The sequence below is a fragment of the Chrysoperla carnea genome, chromosome 5, assembly GCF_905475395.1.
Source record: "Chrysoperla carnea chromosome 5, inChrCarn1.1, whole genome shotgun sequence".
Classification (NCBI taxonomy): domain Eukaryota; kingdom Metazoa; phylum Arthropoda; class Insecta; order Neuroptera; family Chrysopidae; genus Chrysoperla; species Chrysoperla carnea.
This window is the reverse complement of record NC_058341.1, coordinates 14,982,183-15,006,238: the sequence shown is the minus strand read 5'-3', so window position 1 is coordinate 15,006,238 and position 24,056 is coordinate 14,982,183. Positions and strand designations below refer to the sequence as shown.

Here is a 24,056-nt window from a genome sequence, read left to right as displayed (position 1 = left end):
TTAAAAGCAATTTTCATACATGGTAGTCATAAAAGGCATGAAATGTCAATATATATGTATATAAGAATGAAAACTGACTGACCGATCAACGCACAACTAAAATTGCTAGGTCTAGAAGCCTGAAGTTTTGTAGAAGCCTGAAATTTTTGTTTATTTTTTGTTTGTTGGAAATTCATCCCCCGAGGAGCTCAACAGGGGATGCGAATTTTGTACATGGGAACTGCATGTTAATAATTTTGTAGACAAACACAGATCAACGTATGTTATAATGTTACCAAGGTTTTTTTTGAATGCTTCTTTATAAATCGAAAATCTAAAACTATATTCAATCATTGTTCAAAATATTTGAAGCAATGGTTTTGAAGCTATACACTTAAAGTTCGAACCTTCAAGAAGAGTATAGAGCAAAACCACTGAAGAAAAGTACCCCTTTGAAAAAAACGCAAAAAAATTTGTTTTGGAATTTGATGAAACTCGGTGGATGGGGTAATTTTGATCCAAAAAGTATAAAAATCAGGTTAATTTAATGATTGGATGCAGAGTTTTTGAGATATCTCAATATTTGGATCGATTTTAGTCCGTATCTCAAAAACTATTCGACCAGTCATCATTTGCACCCGATTTTTGTACTTTTTGGGTCAAAATAACCTTATATACTGAGTTTTATCGAAATTGGAGACCTAAAAAATTGCTCGATTTTTTGCAATTTTTTTAAGGGGTACCCCTTTGAAAAAATCAAGAAAATCGCAAAAAAATTTTTGTTTTGGAATTTGATGAAACTCGGTGGATGGGGTAATTTTGATACAAAAAGTATAAAAATCTGGTTAATTTAATGATTGGATGCAGAGTTTTTGAGATATCGCAATATTTGGATCGATTTTAGTCCGTATCTCAAAAACTGTTCGACCAGTCATCAAATGCACCCGATTTTTATACTTTTTGGGTCAAAATAACCTTATATACTGAGTTTTATCGAAATTGGAGACCAAAAAAATTTCTCGATTTTTTGCAATTTTTTTAAGGGTACCCCTTTGATAAAATCGAGGAAATAGCAAAAAAAATTTTTTTTATAAATTTGATGAAATTTGTTGGATGGGGTAATTTTGATCCAAAAAGTATAAAAATCAGTTAAATTTAATTATTGGACCTATCGAAAGTTACAATGTCATCGAGTATCATGGGCAAAACTTCATTTTCAAAAGAATTTCCGCACCAAAAAATTAAAATCCATAAAATTGTGAACAAAAGGGAAGATAAGTAGAACTGCTAGTTCTAAATATAAAGTTTGGCGATTTTAACATTTCCTCGAAATGATTTTGAAATAAGCAACTTTCGCAATGATTTTTCCTAAACCGTTCTCCAGTACCAAATTAATTTTATTCCTAGCTATAAGCAAAGAGAAAAGGTATATCCTAAATCCAACCGTCATTAATTGATCCTTTTCGTGACATTTTTACTTTAAACCATAAAAAATTCTCTATTTGCTAAATAAACTTCACGCAATAGTTAATAATTCATTCCGAATACCAAAAGAGAACAAAAACTTAATTAACAATATGATGCTATTTCTGAATTATTGTATTATTTACAATGTTCTATATAAATATTAAATTATTAAAATTCATAATTAATTCATTAGTTCTAAGAATTAAATGTCATCAATAATAATCAAGAGAAACATGCCATCATTAGGACGCCAGTGTGTTGACGGACAATACATGCGTTTTTCCTATTGAAACAACTATTTGGTTTGTTAATATGTGAATAACACCTTTATCGCGGCGACAGTTCTTTATAATTTTTAGGAGTATTGTCTAAAAAGTTTATAAAGTTTTGTTGGATAATTGGAGATTATCAATTTTTTTGCCTTTAACAGCAGAAGGGCGGCATGATATATCAAAGTCCTAGAAAAGAGACTTTTTCCACCATAATTATCTTAATAATTTTCTCTTTTGAAGCTCTCCTTGATTTTAACAAAGCAAAATAAAAATTAATTTTTAAATATGAATCGTTCATTTTTTTCGTTGCTTATTATTTGCGTAATCAGGGATCAAGAAAGTTTCTGTTTCCAGTTTCAAGAAGGTTTTTATCTTGAGATGTTGTGTTTTCGAAATACGATAATAGAAAAAAAACATACACTTAGAAAGTCTTGAAAATAAACTTATCTAGAAAATATTTCTATATTTATAAAAATCAAATCGAATAAATAATTTCGAAAGAACATACATAGATAGACAGACAGATAAAAAATTTCTCCAGCTTTAGCTCTGATATTATAATAAAAATATTAATACTAGAACCAGGCACAGTTTTTGGCAGTCATTTCAGAGTGTCTGAAAATTTGAGAGGTTGTTGATAAGTACGTGCCTTTTAAAAATTTTCCTAAAATTTCCATAACCTCCGAGAAGTTTTCTTTCTATAGAAAATTCTAAGATCTACATGTGTTTGTTCGGGTTAAATCTTGAAACTGAATTTTAAATTGTTATCCTCAATTGATTGAGCTGAAATTTTGCATACACGTTTAGTGTAGATGCTGTACAGGTAGCTAAGTGACGTCATTTTAAATATAATATGGCGGAAAAGATGGCGAGCTAGTAATTTTTAAAGGACTCCTATGATATGGGTATCCAATGAAAAGGTTTGCTGAGAAGAATGCGATTAACTTGCTGAAAGTGAATAAAATTTGAAAATGAGCAAAAAGAAAATATAGAAGAATGCGATTAACCCTCTGAAAGTGAATAAAATTTTCTAATGAAAAAGATGTAATCTAGACAGAAGCTTCCCAAATTTCCAATCGTTTTGGCATGACTATCAAATACTTCGCCTGGCACTAGACCAAAAAAAATATCTAGCAGTACCGCAATGATATAAAAACTTTATGATTTAAACATATTCTGCTTGATTGCAGTCAGTATTCCGAAGTGAATATTATATACACTACTTGCTCTAACTCGACGAACTCTGTGAATGTCAGAATCAACTAGCTTCGGCTCCAAGGGTACGAGGTACACATCTTTTTTATTATTTATTGGGGTAACATATCTTACGCCTTTATTATATTACATATAAAATATATATAATAAAATCGATATATGTATATGATATCCAAATATATGTACATTCGAGATCATAAAACTTGATTACGTTTCATATGATAGAGTTTCTAGGTATATACACTTTTTTCTTTTATAGGTCTTTCGATTTCTAATTAGAGTATAGTATACTTGTAGAGGGAATCATATTGAGTCGATGTCGTTTGAGCCATTAGTTTCTAAGATTTCAGCAGTCATACATTGAAATGTCCACAATTTCTGTGATGTTTGAGTCAAAATACCCTTAGAAAATGGTTTATACTTAGCAAAAAAGGATACTGTCGATTAAAATTATGAGATTAATTGTTTTCAAGATATCTGCCTCAAAGTAGTGAAATTCGATTCCAGAAAAATTGAAATAACCATAGAAAATTTTCTTTTAAACACTGATTGGGAAAAGCTACTACTCTTGGTCGTAAATTCTTTCAGAACAGTTAAATTATTTAAGAACTCAAATGTACATTTAGGTACATGAAAGTATTCTACATATTGAATTTATTGAACTAGAATAAAATCGCTTTTGTTTGAGAATATAAGTTTTTGAGAGCATAAAATACTTTTGCTGCAACGTGAGGGCACTATATATTGAAATGTTTCATATCAAAGAAAATGTAGAAAACTATTCTCTTTTTTTTATTTCAAATAATGCAGTAATTTTATCCTTTAACTTATTGGATTACAAAAATCGAACTAAAATAATGATTTTTCAAATATTATAAAAGAATTTGCATGCTAAATCAGAAACTTTCAAGGATTCTTTTATTTGATGCTTTTCCATATTATAATTAAAAGATTAATTGACGAAATATTCACTAGGTCTATCTATTATAAACGTACTTTTTTCCAGAGGAAATATATTTCTATTTTTTATCCTCAGAAATATTTTAAGAAATATTCAGACCCCCATTTTTACTTCCTTTATATTATGGATCAAATTGATATTAAATAAGGATTAATAAATCCACAACTCGACGCTATATATTTACCACTTTTTGTAGTTAAATTAATTATATTTTTCTATTTGTTTCAGTCCAAGAAAATTCTATTTTAATAAAAAAATCAATATTAATAAAAATAGATAAAAATAATTAAAAGAAAAAATAATATTTTCATACTTCAAAACAAATTACAAATTAATTAATAAAATAATAAGAAAACAATCAAAAATTTTTCTAAAAATATGAATCTATTGCTAAGATATTTTGGATTTAATAAAACTGAGGATGGTACGATTTGTAAGTATGAAGAATTAAGAGAAAGTGGTGAAGAACAGGAAACAACTACCGGTGTTAGACTCCACCGGTTTTTGCACTCATGAAGGAGGGCTCATCTTTGGTCAGTTCTAAACCAACTGCGTCATCACATTTTCATTGGGTAAGCGTGTGATCAAATTTTATTAACTGTTTTAAACAAATTAATTTGTAAAGGGTCTCTTTTGAAAACTTTATTGGTGTGTGTCTTTCGACTTGTATTACCTGCATTGTACTAGTTGGGTTTATATCGCAATAAGCAGTTCTGAAAAATTGTAGAAAGGAAATCATTCTCTAGAGATTCCTAATAAAAAGAAGTGTTTAATCTTACTGATTTGTTTTTCTGAGCAAAAAAACAGGACAGGTGTCTTCTAAAAATGCAAAATGGCAAGTTTTTGTTCATTTTTTATTCAATTGTTTTCGAACAACAAATATCCACCGAATTAAGACCGAAATCCTTCGAGAGCGATCACATATCAATTATTAGAAGTGCATATATTAATGAAAATGCTTGCTGAGGGGCACCCAGACGTTCGAAGAAGTTAGATTTCTTCGAACGTCTGGGTGAAAGTTAAAGAAATCTATCTTAAAATTTCATAAATATAATAATTTTAATCTTGTTGATAGTTGACACTAAATAAAGTATCTTTGTCAGTGAACAAAAAAAACAAACTTGGAGTTGATCCAATTTCTGGTTACAATACTTTTTTTAATTATCTATTCGTTCAAAAAAATAATTATTAGTTGAAATTAAAATAATTATTAACTTATAAAAAAGAGACCCTTTTATAAAAATTAAAAATTATGGTTTAATAAAAATGATAATTAGTGGTGTTATTAATAATTTAGAACTAAATTTATTAGAATTAACAACTATATATAATGTACAATCGTGAGCTTAGAAAATTAAAAATATGTAATTTATTATTTGATAAAAGTTCATTTTTGTTTAAAAAAAAAGCTCTTATATTCTTATACTCTACTCGGGATGGGAAAATCGTCAAGGTTGACAATAATTTTAAATTTTGTCAATCGCCTTAATTATTGTATTTTTGAAAAAAAATTGACTGGAAAAAAGATTAATTAAAAAGTAATTGTCATTTGAATATTAGAATAATTCATTCAAGTTGATCCTTTATAACTGGAAATCACTGCGAATTGACGCAATATATGCTGGAATGATCGAAAATTAGGTGGAAAATGTCGTGTCTAAAACTCGAATAGCCTAATTGGTAGGGCGGTTGACATGAATCCAAGAAGTCCGGGTTCGAGTCCTGGTTCGAGTGTATTTTTTTCAATTCTCTTTAATTAAGAATATTAGACAAGATATTTGCCAATATTTAGTTTACACTGTATGCATCATATTAAAAACAGCAATTATAATCTAAGAGACCATGATGTAAATAAATATTGTATGCATGATTAAAAGTAAACAACAAAAACAAAAAGTAATGAATTAAATATTATTTCAAATATAAAATTTCCCCAAATATTACCGACATTTACTTAGTTAATTATGTATTTTAAGGCCTCGTCGGGAGCCACGTCGTTAGTATCCAAAAAATCCATCTACCAAAATTTTCAATAATCTCAAGGACTTATGTCACTTGTTATCTTATTGTCTTATTGACTCACATCACAACCAAAGGCATTATATGATTAAATGACGCATTCTGAGTGCTTACCATGATGATTCCATGTTTCTATTCTACCTATATACACGAATCAACAATTTTATTAAAGAAAAACTAAAATAATGCGGAACTGACTTCGTAGATAGCGGATCTACCTAGACAACTGTCAACTACTTACTTATAAAAACACAGCTAACGTCGTAAGGATAATGACGTAGCTATTTTTAGGTTATATTTGCTAGTCACGAACAAACAATTCATTCAATTCAACAACAACAGCAACAACACAATAAGAAAATAATGAAAACTTCTCATATTTATTTCAATGATCGTTAAAATTGTTTTAGACACAAAAAAATTGTGAAAAATAAATTGATCTTGTTTATATTTATGAGAGAGGAGTTTTTTCACATTTTCCATTTCATTATTATTATTTAGTTTTCCTTCGTTTTTCCTTGTTGAAAATTGATATTTTTAAATTCAAGTATATAAATAATATTTTCTTTAAGTATGAGAAAAGAAAGAAACATGCATTTGTACAGGGTGTTACAAAAATACGTATAAGTGGCTATGGAGTACTAAATTCACAACATAAAATAATTTCCAGCTGTTGACGAAGGCGTCACTACGGCTTCTTTTTGTTTTGAAAAAAGCAAAAAAACTGGATAAATTAGCATTGAAATTATCCCTGATATATCGAAACTCTGTCAATCATTCCACTCTAGCGACGCTTATGATTATAATCCGTAAAATGATGATATATAAGAGTGGCTCATTATCAATGGGGAATAATGTGCGAACGAGCCCCAAAATATAGAAAAAATTGCATTCCATTTTTCGAAAACGCCTCGGTTTCGAAATGGCTCTACCATGTAAATTCTGTGATAGTGCGTATGCATTGAATGGTATGAAGAACATGGAGAGTTGAAACGGAAAAAAAGGCGTATCATAAAAATGAATTTTTAAATATTTGGACAGTAATTTTTTAAATATTTCTGGAGGATAGCGGGACTCTACAGATTATTATAGGAAGAAAAACTTTTCTATCCTTTTCACTTGAACACTCTGTATGTTTTGAAGAGTTCAAATAAAAATAAATATATTTCAACCATTTTTTAAAACATATAGAAGTTAAACAGACAGCTTAAGACAGCAAAGTATACATATCAAACGTCAAAATTTATATGCTTAAAGTTTATACAAAATTACTCTATTAACTCTGCAAGATGGTAATACCTACTTAACAAATCGTGATGGGTATGATTCTTAGAAAGCCACCCAATAACTGTTGAGTAAGTTATTTTACTTATTGGACATATATATTTTATACAATGCAATGATCAGTGTGTTGTTTTCTCTTGAAATCTATATGGTTATTTATTTGCTACAACCTTATTTTTTTGTATATTACTAATATTATGTGAACTTCTCAAACTTTCTGTTTATTCGTGGCTTTTAACTATATTGTGACTTATTTCTGGCAAAAGTTTTTCTCACTTTGCTCCGAAACATAGATAAACACACATTAAATTTTTTATTTCGTTTTTCTAGTGAGTGAGACAATTTTCTACCAGGAAATTAAAAAAAAAAGGAAAAATTATGCGACAAAATTTTTACATAGCGTAACATTATTATGTTGATTTTCTAATAAGTGAGATAATTTCCTGTCAGGAAATTAAAAAAAGAGGAAAAATTGAGCAAAAGTCACGCAATGTTTTTAGTGAAAATTGAATATTTAAATATGAAATAATACATTAAATAAACATGTAGTGAGCTGTGAGCTGTGAGCTTACTAATCACGACTACTGCTAGCAATGTAATATGTTCTATTTAGAAACCATCAAAACCCGAAACTATGGCTTAAAATGAAACTGACCCAACATTTTTAAACAGAATATTCATTTCATTATATTATCGATAACGCAAATGAGCTATTAAGTTTTTGGACCTTAATAGGAGAAATTGCTTAGCGGTTACCAGTTTCAACGTGATAAATTTCCTTTCCATTTTGTTACCTCTGAAGAAATGTCTGAGCGAAACCAACTGAATCCAAATGAAAATTCGAGTCAAAAAAAACACCTCCCTTGACCCTGACCCTCTTTGCAACATATTCTCAATCACTAAATGATCAAAAGATTAATATTAAAAATTTTTTTGGTTTCTCAAATGAAACAGTATATTGAGGAGTCGATATTCATGCTAAAAAAGGAGAAATGATTCCACAACGACTAAGAATAGGCTAATATTTTTCCATCGTAAACATATGACAATCTTAATATCCCAATAAATTTTTCGATTCAACAACCACTTCTTATCTCGTATCCGTTACTACTCCACCGTTATATTCATTACTATCAAGCTGTCATACATCGATCTTATCAACAAAATAAATGAAATCTTTCTTACCGATTTTTTTTTCGGTTCTAATCAACAAAATTGAATTATACAGACGAAATTTTAGTGTATATTCAGTCTCATAGACATTCCTAAATTTGTCTATAACTAAACATCTAACTTATCCAAATTCAGACTTCGATATATTCGAGACATGGAGAAATATAAAAAATTAATTATATTGAAATTGAAAACAGGAAACATGGATATTTAGTAAAGTTGTGCAATTTTTAATTAATTTTTGTTTATTCGACTATATATGTTTGTTCATTTTATATTTCCGAAAAGGATTTATTAAAAACTTACACGAAAAAAGGAAAAACTTTTTTTTGTGATATAGGGGTTGGGGGTTAATGTTTATGACTTTATGTTTTATGCATGCACTTAGTACTAATAAACTTTTATCGGCACTGTATAATTATTTTTTTTATCCACCATTTTTAATTAAAAGTTTTTACTAATTACGTAGGTAAAACAGAAATCGAATTATATATTCAAATGTGCATGAGTTCCGTTAACTAATTTTGAAAAGTAACTCATCAACCCATCGATTGTTAGAAAATGACGCCTCTAAGAGTAATTTTACCCACGTTCGCGAATAACGCTTACTTTCAAATACTGTTAAAACTTCAATAGATTAGTTCAATAGATCAGTTTCTAGACCGGAAAATGATTTGGGATTCTCTGATTTAGGCGCAACTCACATCAATTGCAGAGAATTTTTGAAATTTAACGATTTAACGAACAAAACTGAACGTGTTTGACGAATGGTTTATGAAAAACTTATCTTCAATTTAAAATAGATTTTAAAAAGGACTGGAATTCTTATCTATAACAAGTAATTTACAAAATTTTAAAAATCCCCGACCAATTTTTCGGTTTGGAACCCTAAACTCGCAATTGAAACATATCTAAGAACACCTCCATTTAATTACCTTTTTCCTTAAAGCCTTTTCAAAACTAAACCGATATTTAAGATCATCGCCGCATTTTTTGGGTACAAAATCCTAAACTCGCACTTGAAACATAGCTAAAAACACTCTCCATTTAAATACCTTTCAAACGAAACAAAAAAATCAAAATCGGCTCATTCGTTTTGGCACTACGATGCCACACACACACACACACACACACACACACACACGCACACGTTCGCAGGCGTTCCGAAGATCTTATATCACTTCCAAGGGCCTCTGTTTTCAAAGTTGTTGCACCTATTACAGGGCGCTGGTTGGGCGGCAAGCATGCTGAACGCCTGGGCCTGGCAGTGTATCACGACTACTGCAGGAGCTGTCACAGTGGTGAGGAAGAGGAGACGGTGTCTCATCTTCTCTGTCACTTCCCAGCTCCTGTCATGAGGAAATGGACTTACTTGAGCCAGCTTCTCTTTGACAACCTTTCCGACCTGGAGTCTGTCGACGTCAAAGCTCTCCTGCTGTTCTTAAACAGCTCCAAAAGGTTCATGGAGTAGTGGCCGGGGATGGGCCAACCCTTTTTCGGTATCACAACGGACCCTATGGTCTAAGTGTGTCCCACCCCAGGACTGCCACTCTAACCTCACCGGGTTACATGATTGGTCTTTTATTACAGCAAAAAAAAATCATGAGTATTCTCTATTATCAGAGTAGACTAGAAATGTATTTTTCAATGCTATCTTTCTGACTAAGAATAAATCTGCAGTAAAAACTTTAAAGTAGAATTTTAAAAGTAATTTTGATTTTGGCATTAATTTCAACAACTGTTAAAGTTAAAAATGCGATATAATAATATTTTGAAGATTGAAGACAAACCAATTTAAAGAACCACACATTTTGACACTTACATAATAACTGAACATTATTATATAATAACCCAGTTTTGAATATGGAACAAACATTACAGAACATTGAACAAGTAACAAGACGTAGAGTAGTAGAACATTCTTGATGTTTAAATATTTAATTAAATTTATAACGACATCAAATACCTTCAGGAACATAACATCATGGAGCAGCAACAAACACTATACACAATAAAACACAAATTGATAATAAATAGGTGTACCAAGTCGTTAAATATTATGATGTTTAAAATTGTTTATTGTCACAAATGTGTAAATAATATAAGATTGTGATTTCTAAAAATTAGCTCAAAATATCTACTTTATAGATTTTATTATAAGTTTCATTGGTGGAAGCGCAGATAAGTACATTAAACATATCCACTTTATTACAAAATTAAGTATTCTTTGCGCTTCCACCATAATTTTAACCTGACCCGAGTTAACCCTTGTGATTTTGATTCTTACTTTCGGCAAGCATTTTAGACAATGTAGTATATTAAGAAAATCGCTACGATCTAATGGATGAGTACCATAGCCCCCTCCAAATATTGGCCTCGGTGCTTGAAAATTGTCTCAATAATTTTTTCGAAAACCTTGTATTTAGCTGCTAATTTGTAGGTATCACCAAGTGATATCACTCACTTAAATCCGTTCCGTCCGTTCCGAATTAAGGTTTTTGAAGATTTTTTAAAGGAATTTCCTAGGAATTGTTAAAACCTATAAGAAATTTTGTACCAAATTTACACTAAAACTTTGTTTTAGCTTATTTGAAACTGAAAAAAATGATGCTATCGACTAAGTTCTGTTTCGAATTATAGTGCTCGAAATATCATTATATAGCTATCTAGGATTAATTTTTACATCTGTGCTAAAGCCTATATTTGATTTACACATGGCAGCAACACATTAACAAATTAAAATTTAACTTTTTATTTGTTTTTAAAATTTATATAATTAATTTTACTATCATTAAAATTAATTAATGAATAATAATTTTTTATTCAGAGGTAATTTAAAAACGATTAAATTGTTTTTTTTATTGTTTCTACCGAAATGAAAGCTGTATCGAGCTGTTTATTACTACTACTATTTCCCAGGGCTGACTAAATTACGGTTTAGGGGTAGGGCTAGGTGGAAAATTGAGAAGCTATGGTTAAGATTGTATATAAAAAATGAAGTACGAGATTTTCGATGTCCAACACCTTAAGAATTGGTATTTTTTGAAACGGGGGCTCTACTTTGTTCAGGAACGGAGAAAATAATTTTTAAATTATGTTCGTATTTGAATATCGTTCGCAATAAATATTGATCAATTTTAAATGTTGTTTGATAAGATTTCTGAAATATTTTGACATTCTAAAACTGTCAAATCCTTCAACTGGCCCTAGATCGACTTTTTTAATTTATCATAAACATAGTCCCAGAGCTTTTGCCATATAATTTTAATGTGCAAATAACCTAGGTATTATTCTTTAAAAGAACTTTTATCAAATGATAAAACGATATTTTTAGTAACTTAATTTTTGAGACATTGTTGTAATAATTTAAATGTTGTAAGTATATAATATTTTAAGGAAATTGTGAAGGTTGTTTCTAAAAATACAAGGTATCCTAAAAAATCAAAACGAATCAGGCAATTCCGGATTCTATAAAAACAAATATTCGAACTCAAAAATATGTGTTATTAATTGTTTTTCGATTTCGTAATTTTTTATTTACAAATTTTTTAATGTCTTAGTACTTTATTTTTAGGAAATCATTGAGCAGGATCTTAAAAAATTAAAAGATATAAGCTTTCGAAAGCATGTTTTTATGAAATTTATACAGAAATTTCGATTTTTGGTTATACGAGAAATGTCCCATGTATTTTGAGAAACATTCTTCATAACTTAGTAACATTAATATTTAGTTTATGTGTAAAATTTTCGATTAGGAAATATTAGAATTAAAAAATAATATTTGTAGTGAATTAGAAAATATTTTTTGTAACTCATTATAGGTGGCAGTAGTGTGTTTTTTTGCCGGAATTACGCTCCTAGCATTTTTAGCTTGTTGGTTTCGGCGTTGCAGGTATGTATTAAAAAAAAAACGAAAATTATTTATTTGTAAAATTATTAGTTGTGAAAAATTGATGTGCGAATTTCAAAAGATGAGCAATTTTTTATATTTATTTACAGAATTCTTTTCCAAGGTTTCGTTAAAAATCTGCGCCAATAAAAACCCCTGATAATAATGAGATTTCTAAAAAAAGAAAACATTTCAACAAATCGATATTTTGTTCATCAAAATCGAAAAATTGATTTTTTTCGATAACACTCAAATTTTAATCAATTTTAACAAACAAAGTATGTTTATTACTAAATTTGGATCATAGTTTTCAAATTTTTGGATTAATTTTAGGTAGTGTATTAAATTTGATAACATTATCTTAAAAATCAATGTTTTGTACATGGTGACGTTAGCAAAATCCAAAACAATTGATTTTTCTCGATTGTACTCAAAATTTAACCAGTTTAACAAAACAGATGCCTACTTTTACTAAACTTCTAAATATTTTTTTAACTTTAGCATAAATTTTACATAGTATACCAAACTTGGCTATATTATCCAGAAACTAGAATACTTCGTGACATTTTCAAAATTTGAGATAAATTTTTCTATAAATTTTACAAATTGTATCTTTAATGATTTTTCGAAAAATTAAAGTTCTTCTTTCTATAAAAAATAAAAGTCGTAATTTAAAATCAGAACTCTCATCATCTTGTCACGAAATATATTACAAAAATTTGGTTCTTTGCCAAGTGATGTATTTTGAGGGTTAATAAAGCTATTAAAATTTGTATATGTGTTAATTCAAACGTACATAAAATTTTACGATTCATAAATTCATGTCGACATCAACAGCGTGCGAGCTTTTTGTGTGTAATATATACAAATACAAAATATGTTCAGTGAATAACAATATAATGTAAACTTGGAGATACTGACACAAAATTTCCAATTATTTCTTAATAGATAAGATCACCGTCTTCAAATCGAAATAAAACATTTTTTGACACAATTTCATGACAGAAACCCCAAAATTCCTCTATTCGTGTCTACCCACCGTCCACGTTTTCACTATTCTCTGCTATAAACGGAGCGGCGTAAGATCTAATTTTCGTAGCAAACAAAAACAATCGTTGATACGCAATTTTTTTAGACCCCCTGAAAGATGATTCACTCATGAACAAATAACAGCTTCTTAAATTTGCAACCGTTCAATATTCTGCCTGGCTATATATCTTTTACAAATATGGCGACCATTAATAGATTATTGTATTACCTAATAATTATCCTTTGATGACGAACCAACACCAGCGCTATCACCAACATTTTTCTTTCAAAGATTCCGTAATTGTACTGATCAAGGATCATCATATAATACTGTGTCCAAAAAGTAAGGTGACATTTGAATTTAAACTGCGCGCGTTTGTTGTGCATTATGAATTCCTTCCGCCCGGCCAAACAGTCACAAGGAATATAATTTGAATGTTATGCGTCCCGCCTAAAAAGGCCGGAATTTTGTAAAGACAATTCATGGTTTTTACACCACGATAATGCACCATCCCATACTGCACTCATAATTCGTGATCATTTCGTCAAAAACTCAACCCATATCGTTCCACAACCACCGTATTCACCTGATCTAGCGCCGTGCGACTTCTGGCTGTTCAGCAAGCTCAAAAGACCGTTCCGGACACACAGTTTTGATACGATAGAGAAAATTTAAGCCGCAGCGAAAGTGATTACAACCAGTGTTTCGAAGATTGGAAAATTCGTTGGAATAAATGCATTGAATCGGGAGGGGATTACTTTGAAGGGGATGAAATTGATTTGGAAGAATAAATAAAGAATTTTCAAAATAAATACAATGTCACCTTATTTTTTGGGCACAGAGTACTTATAACAAATGATTAAAAATGTTATATTCAAATGTCTCCAAGTCTAAAAACTAACTACTCCTAAGTCTATATATAATTAAACATTCAGTCGTTACGGAAAAAGTATGCTAATCGAAAACGTCACGCAATCAAATCTACTTCATATAAAAATTATGAACAATTTATTCATTGTTTATAATTTCATTTATATATTTAATATATGCATCCCCTTGTTGTTCTTCTTGGGAAAATTTATATCTGATTCTGATTCATGTCACAAAGAATAATAATTAATTGAAACGTATAGAAAAATGAATGAATATGAAAAATCAATCATTTATTTTGATTGTTTCTACTCCAGTTCTTTCTTCTTCAATTTCTTATTAATTTATATGAAATTAATTGGATGTCAAAAGTTGATACAAAATTTATGGGAGAATAAATTACTTTTTACATTATTATTCGTTTTTCAAGAAGACAAATTGAAAATACTTGATCCGGCAAATGATTCCACCAAACTTAACTTATTCAACAAATAATTAAGGCAAATTTGAGCAAACGGAAAAGATGGCTTCGATTAAAACCTAACGCTTTAAACTAGAAAGTTGTTCTTTATAAATACCTAAACATTTTTCTGTAAACCGAATAGTTTAGACAGTAATTGATGAAGAGTGCCTAGATTTCGCAGAAACAATACGAAAAGAACATTTTCCATACGAAAAAACAATTTTGGGTGAAACTTTTCAGTCCCTTTTTGCCTAAAATGTGCGATTTGCATAAAAATGTTTCGAATAAAAAATGTTACTTGCTTATCAATAACAACCCTCTATTTTAAAGTCTTCATCTATCGATTACCAGTTATGGAGTAGAGTGAACTTTTCATTAGCTTGACACACCCAACAATTTTCGCTTGAAGCATTTTTATCGATAAAAGCTTAGAGCTTCAAGCATATGTCAAATTAAAAAAATAGCCTGTACTATATTGAAATAGACAGACAAAAATCGAATGAAAACTCAACTAAAAATACAATTTAATGTTTAAAATACTCCCGAATTCATTCATATTTCGAAATAATGTTTTTATAAGGAACAATTGCCTAATTTTTAGAGTTCTTTTATTCATCAGTTATGCGTCAAAAATAAATTTGAAATGTCTCTGAATAAGATAAGATGCCAGTTTCAACATTTATGTATATATGTCTATTAAAGAGTGGCTAAGGAATTATGAAACATAGCTTATTCCAGAAAATCCTAAAGATATTGGGTTTTCCCATGACAATTAACTATCCAATAATTTACTATTAATATATACATATATTTAATGGATTTCCTAGTAACAAATGATAACATAATTAAGAGGTTTTACTGTGAATAAATAAATAATAGGTAATATATTGTCGATTGAGAATTGTAGTAATACAACTAACAAACATAAATATGGATTAGTTGGAATGAAACCTTAGAAAACTTATAAATACACGGCTCTATAACTATATACGACTACTTACTAAACAAACGTGTATATTAATGCAGGCACTATATGAGAATGTATGAAGCAAAAAAAAACAATACATTTAGTTGGAATATATTTTATTTATTCAATAGCATTGGCGGTAACTCGAGCCAAAACAATTTAAAAATTTATACATCACTTTAAAAGTATATATATTTGGAAAATATATATCCAGAGAGATATTATTTGTTTTAAATTCGCGTGGAAAAATGAAAATATGGTATCATAAATTTTGATAAATAAATTTAGCTTTTCATAATTTCATTTTTATTATCTTCGTTTCAACTAAAAACTTGTCTGCTTAGATACAGAACTCACCATCTCTAACTTATTTTGTTAGTTTTTGAATGTTTATCATTTATTACTTTAATATTATACTCGGTCAAAAATAATTGTTGAAATTAGTAAATTCTGGCAAAAAAGACTCGGATATCATATGTGCGCAATTAAATCGATAAGAAAGGTAGTATAGAAAAGAACCGAAAACCTCGTTGAATCTTAAAATTGGGGATTTCAAAATTGTATATATGTTTACGCCGTACTTTGAACGAAGACTTAAGTTAAACACAAGAATTGAAGCCTTATGCCAACAAAACATGAAATACCAATATATTACAGTCGAAAACTTCAAACAAACCATCGACGATTCGTTTGATAAAACATTTCGCAAGCAAAAATCCAGCTTTTATGCGTTTGTTCATTCAAGTTGTACCAAGTGGCCTTTCTAGAAAAACAAATCACTTTTATTGGATGTATTGGAAAATTGTTTTCGAAGAATGCCATAGATTTCGGCGAAACAATGATACGAAATAACAATTTTGAGTAAAACTTGTCAGTCCGCTTTTGCCTAAACGATACAGTTTACGGAAAAAAGTTTTTAATTAATAACAACTTTCTAATTTTCAAGTGTTCATCCATCGATTAACAGTTATGGAGTAGAGTGAGCTTTTCATTGAGCTTGAAAACCTAGATCAAGTTTAATGCCTGCGTAAGATGTGCGCCTATACACCCAACATTTTTTGCTTGAAGCATTTTTATCGATTAAACTTATTTTTCGAGTTTCAAGCATATGTAAATTTAAAAAAGACAACCTCTATACATTAAGGAATGTGTATAAGAAAGATACTTTTATATATATGCTTGTATGTATATAAAACCATACTGAACTACTATGCAGAGACCCCATGCATTATTTTATCATACAACTGCCACTAAGCAAAGCTACAAACACTTACAAACAAGCATACATGCGAACACATTAAAAGTATCTTTCTTATACACATTGCTTAATGTGTATAAGAAAGAATGAATTGAATTGTATAAATTGTTAAATGAATTGCATAAGATTGTAGAATGAAAAATTGATAGATTAAATTAAAATAACAATAGATTAAATTTCCATATTTGAAGAACCCTAAATTAAAGGTTTTTCTCATCAACCGTCACTGTTTTAAATATATTATAAGTATGTATGTGTTCGTATGGTTGATATACCTAGTATGTACTCATCAATTGTTAATTAAATAAGTGAAAAGTTCATGGAAGAATTTTCCTCTACAAAAACTTTCATCATTTATGTATTGCAATTATCGAGGAAGAAAAACAAAACCCTTCAGTTTTATTGTGAAGCTACACTATAATAAACAAAGGTTTTTTCATTTTTTCTTTTAAACAAAAGTTCGTTAAGCAACACGTGTTTTAAACAGGGTAATGTGATTAATTGAACTTTAAAAACTTTTGTTTAAAGCTTAAAAGGTGTGTGTTTGTTATGATTGAATTCATAGTGCTTACAAAATTTATTTAAAAAGTTTGGTCCAGTGTTTTCTAACGTATGGTACATTATACTAAGTGTTTCGAATTGGTTTAACGTACGGGAAAATATTTTGCTATTACGATCATGATTTGAGAAACAAAAAATTGTCTTACATCATTACTTGATTTAAAGAAATACACATATCACGGTGGGAATCAAACTCAAGACCTCTTGTATATCAAGCAAGCACTCTATTTCTGGGACTTGCTTAGTACTAAACGAAACGTTACGTTAGAAAACGCAAACGTAAAAATGTATTAATTTATTAAGAGACGATTGTAAGAGAGTTGAGTACGGAAAATATCAGGAGTGAAATCTATTGACTCATTTATGTACCTGGGACCATCCGGAACCAAAATACCTATGTTGCTAGATTGAAAATTTTCATATAACGGTTCTACACACTAAGAATTGTTTTGTGGATATCACTATGTCGGAATCGATGTTAAAGCCATATTGACTTTATCATTGAGGGACGTCAGGCTCATATTGTTTGGCGGTATCACAATACTTCTGGTGGATAGCGCCATTCTATATTGATCAAGCTGCTCAGAGTTCGCAAACAAAAATTGATACGTAAAAGCAGCAATTCTTAATTTGGAACTTTTTTGTTTCTGATGGCCTCGGGTATACGAATTAGCCAATCAATTACGTTCGTCATATTTTAAATGTTCAATTACTTCCAGAATCCTAAAATAGTTAGGGTTTAGTCTAAGTTATTAAGTAAATAAAATTTTACTTAATTTTTTTATAGATTTTTAAACTCCAAATATAAATTTTTGGAGCATCTTAATTTTAACTAACTGCAATATTATTGCGATCCAAAATTCTCTTACTATTCAAACGAGTTTATAAAAAAAGCGGTACCACCATGTTTAATCTATACCAAACAATGAACAAACATAATGAGGAGAAAGATAAAAAAGAACCGGATGTAATTGGACATGATCGATTTTGTCAAGAGCGTCCATCACGCTCCAGTTATCGTAAAAAGAAACGTGTTACAAGGCGTGCACAATCCGCAGCAGAACTAAATCAAGCTGCTGTTGCAACAGCAAATAAACGTACAGCATTTAAAACACGCTCTGCAAGTACGGAAAATGAAGACAGTGAGGAACAGAATGAACGTACACCGTTAGTTGCACATTCGTTAGCACGATTATTATTTAGTCGTTCGTTAGGGTCCAGTAAAAATTCTCCAACACAAGAATCAAATACAAATACTAAGTAAGTTTTACTGTTTTTTTGAAAAGGGATTAAGGAGTGTATTGATTCTGGCTTACTTATTTTTTCCTCTTTCTTTAAGTGCTAAGGTATTTATTTCTCAATCTCAAATTTTATTTAGCTCTGAAGATCTTAGAGTATTTATTTCATTTTATTTTGACTGCTTTTCTGTAGAATTGATAATAAAATTGCTCATCTTTCGCTTGTATCTTATTTGTGACTAGTTTTCTAATTTGCATGAACAAAATTCACGGCTCCCTATTAGAACCTGAATCAAAATCTAAAACTTCATTTTTAATATTTTTATCTTATCTATTTTATCTAGCTTAATGTCTTTATGTCTTAATGTATGTACTTAGATATTGTGGTAGATTAATTAGAAAGAATCCTAGATAGCATCTAGCATCTAGATAGAATCCTAGATGCACCTTTTCTAATTAGATAATTAGAACAGCACTTAAAATTTAAAAAAATCTATTTCACTATTTCATCACCCAAAGATAGAAAACAAAAATCGTGGTAATGGCCGAGGAATTGGCGTTATTCAAAAAATAACGTCACTAGAGATCATAGTTGAATATCCTCATAAAAACATATCTTAAAATTGATTATATGCCTATCAAAATGTGTTACAATATTATCAATAGTCAACGGAAGCCAAGAGTAAAACAACCAGCCTATGAAAACTAGCACAAAAAAGAAATTTTTCTAACCATAGATCATAAACAATAAAGTTAATATTTTTGCTATAAAGTCTTTGTTGAACGATTAATTTGATCATGTGGAAGCCATCTATCGATAAATATACTAGACAGCATTAATGGTTCACTTAAAACAACGAAGGATCATTTTACCTTGAGGGATCATTATAAAGCACTTTCCCCTATAATAAAAAAAGTCTAATTTTCGACCCCAAATTATCCTTTAAAGATCATTTAATAAATTGAAAACCCTTAAAGCAAAACAAACTGTAATTTTTTGCGAACGTAGGTAATAACTTGGCTTTTCAAAAATAAATGGGAATCCTGCCAATGGGATCAAAAAATAGATCTACAGATTAGGTTCACTTTTCTCGAATTTCCAAACGAGTTAAATTTTACATACCAAATCAAGATTTTCGAATTAAATTTTCGAAATTTTCTATTGAAATAGCAAATCGAACTGAGGATACAAGCAGACAACTATCTAATTACCTGTTGCTAATGATAGGGGTTGCCAATTTTCAAAACAAAACTATAAAGACCATCAAAATCTACTTTCAACAGCACTGTATTGAAAATGCCGTAGTTGTCATGGCTGGAAGACAAAAAATACAAACAACAATCTTATCTTTTTATTTGAATTTTTTTAAGGCATGGTGGACGATATCAATATACCGCATTAGAAGTGGAAAACAGCTCGCAAGGAGAACGTGTTGAACTAGAACGTAAAGCACGCGAACATGCATTAAAAATATGTCAACAATATTTAATAACAAATCCACGATACGAATTAATACATCATTTAAATGATATTGGCTCACGTGTTGATAAGCAATGGTTTGTGGTCAAAGATTCCTCGGTGAAAACGGAACGTTTATTAACGCTCGTACCAAAAGGACAATGTTGTCCAATTGATTGTAATCAAGATACACGTGAAATTATTTTAGAATTATTTCGGACATTACAGCATCCGTATATTTATCCGGTACTAGATTTGGAGTTTACTGAAACGGCGGATGATATTTATGCGGTTTTGGTAATGCCATTTAATAGTAAAGGCAGTCTAAAGGATTTAATTTATCGTGTAAGTATGGATTTATTTCTACATAATCTTACCGAACTTTGAACACAAGAAATTCAGATGTTTATAAGAGAAATTATTTTTGAAAAAAGGAAGAAGTTAATCAATAGATCAGTAGCCCTGTCAATTACATCAGGGCTCCAATTTTTGCTTTGTTTTGGATCTACCAAAGTTTATTTGTCCCTTTGTAGCCATTTCTCCAAAAATATAGAACTATCTCAAGAAAATTCCACCACTTTTTAGGGCTAGAAAATTTGAAAATTTGACAAAGTACTCCAATTGACATATACCAACTACAGTGAAAGCAATGCATTTTTTTAGCTCTAAAGTTCTTTTGATTGGAACAAGATGGGAAATGCAAAAATAGATCGATTTCACATCCAACGAAATTTTACTCGTACTTTTAATTTTAAAGTAAAAAGAGCAAAATCAACGTTATATATTTTCGTGGGAATAGAAGTAAAACACCCCAAATCGAAATCCTTGGCCTCATATGAATCAAAATTCATAGCAAATCCATAAAAAACATATTTTTATTTTAGAGTTCTTGGCAAAATGATTGGACACTAAAATATGGTGAACGAGGTGATGGTCTCCCATTATCACAAGTACAACGACTCGGCCGTCAAATTTTGGAAGCCCTACTATTTTTAAAGGATCGAGGATTTCCACCATACGGTCATCTACATTCTGGCAATATAATTTTACAAAATGGTGTAGCACGATTAGCTGGTTTAGAAAATACTTTATTAGGTTTTACGTCCCGAATACATCCTGTTGTTTGGACACGAGCTCGAGTAGTTCCTGCAGCAGTTGATACAATATGTTTTGGTCATGTGTTATTTGAAATGACAGCTGGATATGAGCTTACAATACCTCAACCAACACAAGGGCATTTACAGTTAGATTTAGAACGGTATCCACAAGTTGTCGAAGTACTGGAGCTGATATTTCAACATCCCGATGGACGATATCCAACAATTGAGGAACTCTTATTGTGTGATTTATTTCGTAATATTGATTTACGAGAAATGCGTGGTTCAAGTGTACCAGTATTCCATCATCGGTTAGCATCACCAACAAAAGCTCTATTGGCAGAGATTAAGCGTGCGCAATTTGGTACTCGACCTAGGCGAACATTATCAGCATCTACCAGTGATTGTTCAACACCACCACCAAGAGAACGAAGGTATATTTTATTTCTTGGTTATTTTTATGAAATGGTTAAATAAAAAAACCTATTTATGTTTTTTTTTTTTTACAATAATTATTATAGGCGTCATTATACAATTGACGACTTCGATCTTTGGTACAGATATTGAAAAATAATCGATTTTTTTATTTTCGTTACCTAAGTTTAAAACACAAGGTTTGATTTTCTTTTTTTTTCTAAGCTTTTTATTTATATTTAAAGTTTAGACCCATGACATACACTCACTCCTTATTTAACATTCTCAAGTAGTCAAACGAAAGAAAACATCGTCAAATGAAAACCACACATTTGATGCTCGAACTAATCAAATCTGCTGCATAAATATAGTAATCACGGTAATGTGAGGACATCCTATTTTATTATTATTATTACTTATTTTAGTCCCAAGTTTGTGACTCTTAAAAATATTGATGATACGAACAAAATTTTTATATGGGTGTTCATAAAATTACTTAATTAGTCCATTTCCGCCTATCTATTAATTAGTCCAACACCCTAACTCGAAAAACGAAAAAAGGTATCAAGCTGAAATTTTTAAAGCATGCTCGGGCCGTAAAAAGTGGATTTGAGTTTGTAAACAAGCAACATAGGTCAAATCTTACAGATAGAATAAAAGACCGTTACAGATAAAATAAAATTGAATTTTATAAAAGCGCTCATTAAAATTTGGACAATAGACTTTAATTGGTCGAGAAAGAATAGGGTAAATTTTATTTCTGCTTGAGAGTGAACAATACGAATTGTCTCAGTAAAAGGTATCATGCCATGAGCGATAATATTTTATCTATTCGCTTCCATATTCCAGTAGAATTATCTTTCCAGGCATTCGTTAAGAGATCGCTATCTTTTAGAGCTGTACGCTAAGTGTAGTAACCAAGTAAGCGCCAACTCGCAGAAATTTTTAGAATCCTATAATTTTTATTATTCCCAAAGCATCTTTGCTCATTAAAATGTTTTAAATGTCTATATAAAAGTTCCATCACTTATGTAACAATATTGCCTAATGTTTTTTTTTCATCAAATGGAGATTGCTTTTCAAAGTATTAAGTTGGTAAATTTGCTAGAGTATATTAACGATAGTGACTATATAACCTTAATCTCTAAAATAATATAAAATTAATAATTTTTCAGAGAAGAAACAGCATCCTCATCTGAAATGGACACTCAAACAACATCAGGAACAAATAATACAAACACAACAGCATCAGCAACAATCAATAGTGAACAAACAATACAACAAAATACCGATGATGAAATATTAACCGTTAACGATTCACGATTAAATCAAAAAACTTTTGCAGATGATATTGACTCAATATTTACAACAGCACCAGAAAAACATCGAAATTTATTATTACATACAAACATGTACCATGACGAATGTTGTAGTATTACGTCATCGGATACACAATGTTTAATTCGGTAGCCATCATTTTAAAAAAAATGTCATCGTTTCAGTTTTAGGCATTTCCTTCATTGATGCAACTCGACTGTATTCCGACTTAAAAAAAGGGTAGCATAAATATTGGACGAGACTTCAAAATGGGACACACTTAATTGGACTGAATCTCTTCAACTGATGCGACTGCAACTTTTGTTAAACTCGATTCAATAGATAAAGAAAACCAACGAAATTTTCGTACAACCTTTGAACAAGTTGGGTTGCAATTGGATTAAATCAATGGACAAAAGGCCTATTTCTGGTATTTTCATTAAAATAATAATGTGCCAAAAAATATTGATATTTTCTATACAAATTAAATGTCGTTTATATAACTTAAGCCTCTAACCCCCACCCAAGACCACATTTTTAGTTAACGAGTGAACTGATACAAAAAAAGCTCGACTTTGAATGTCAATTAAATAAAATTAAGTGTGATTAGAAACGTTGTTGGATCAAGAGTTTTTGTGTGAAAACCGCTTATTTTTTTTGTTATGATGAAACGCTATGTACAAATTTTTCATAATTACTTGCTTTAGGTTTATAATTGTTGTGCTTAAATGCAAAAGAAAAATAATCTTGACATGGTGACTATGCGATTTTCATATTTTTTCAGCGAAAATAACTATATCAGGGATGGTGATAGGATGCGAAACAATATTTTGGGCACGCCACCGATCACAAAGTTCTCCATATTAGTAAAAATGACAATAACAAAGTTTTGGAAACATGGAATTCGTTACCAGACACATATAACTGTTTGAAGAAGCTGGCTCATGCTATTTAAACATATTTTCATCTACCTATACCTGCGAGTCATTATTTTCAAAGATAAAGACTCGGTTAGGAACCGTTTGACGAATGACTCCCACTCAGCAAACCTTCTGTTAAAAGTAAACAAGCTTAATATAAGTTATCTTCATATAACACATAACTCGAACAGACTGCGTTGCAT

General features: G+C 30.0%; 1 protein-coding gene across 3 annotated transcripts; it reads left to right on the top strand.

The window, feature by feature from the left end:
* The first annotated feature begins 4,271 nt into the window (after nt 1-4,271).
* LOC123299631 (slowpoke-binding protein) lies at nt 4,272-24,056 on the top strand. Of its 3 annotated transcripts, none has more exons than XM_044881898.1 (5): nt 4,272-4,466; nt 12,192-12,262; nt 20,018-20,450; nt 20,990-21,636; nt 22,792-24,056. In XM_044881898.1, the coding sequence occupies exons 1-5, from the start codon at nt 4,407-4,409 to the stop codon at nt 23,084-23,086; spliced, it is 1,506 nt and encodes a 501-aa protein (XP_044737833.1). In that variant the 5' UTR covers nt 4,272-4,406; the 3' UTR covers nt 23,087-24,056. The 3 variants fall into 3 exon arrangements, with proteins under 3 accessions (XP_044737833.1, XP_044737835.1, XP_044737832.1); XM_044881900.1 differs by lacking the exons at nt 4,272-4,466; nt 12,192-12,262 and adding exons at nt 18,304-18,668; nt 21,724-21,816 and having other exon boundaries at nt 22,792-22,910; XM_044881897.1 differs by lacking the exons at nt 4,272-4,466; nt 12,192-12,262 and adding an exon at nt 18,304-18,668.

Excerpts from the sequence above, each read along its gene's own strand:
- LOC123299631 (XM_044881897.1), top strand. The coding sequence starts at position 18,313 with ATGTTTAATCTATACCAAACAATGAACAAACATAATGAGGAGAAAGAT. Across the intron at positions 18,669-20,017 it reads GAATCAAATACAAATACTAA|GCATGGTGGACGATATCAAT; the intron begins GTAAGTTTTACT and ends AATTTTTTTAAG. Across the intron at positions 20,451-20,989 it reads TAAAGGATTTAATTTATCGT|AGTTCTTGGCAAAATGATTG; the intron begins GTAAGTATGGAT and ends TTTTTATTTTAG.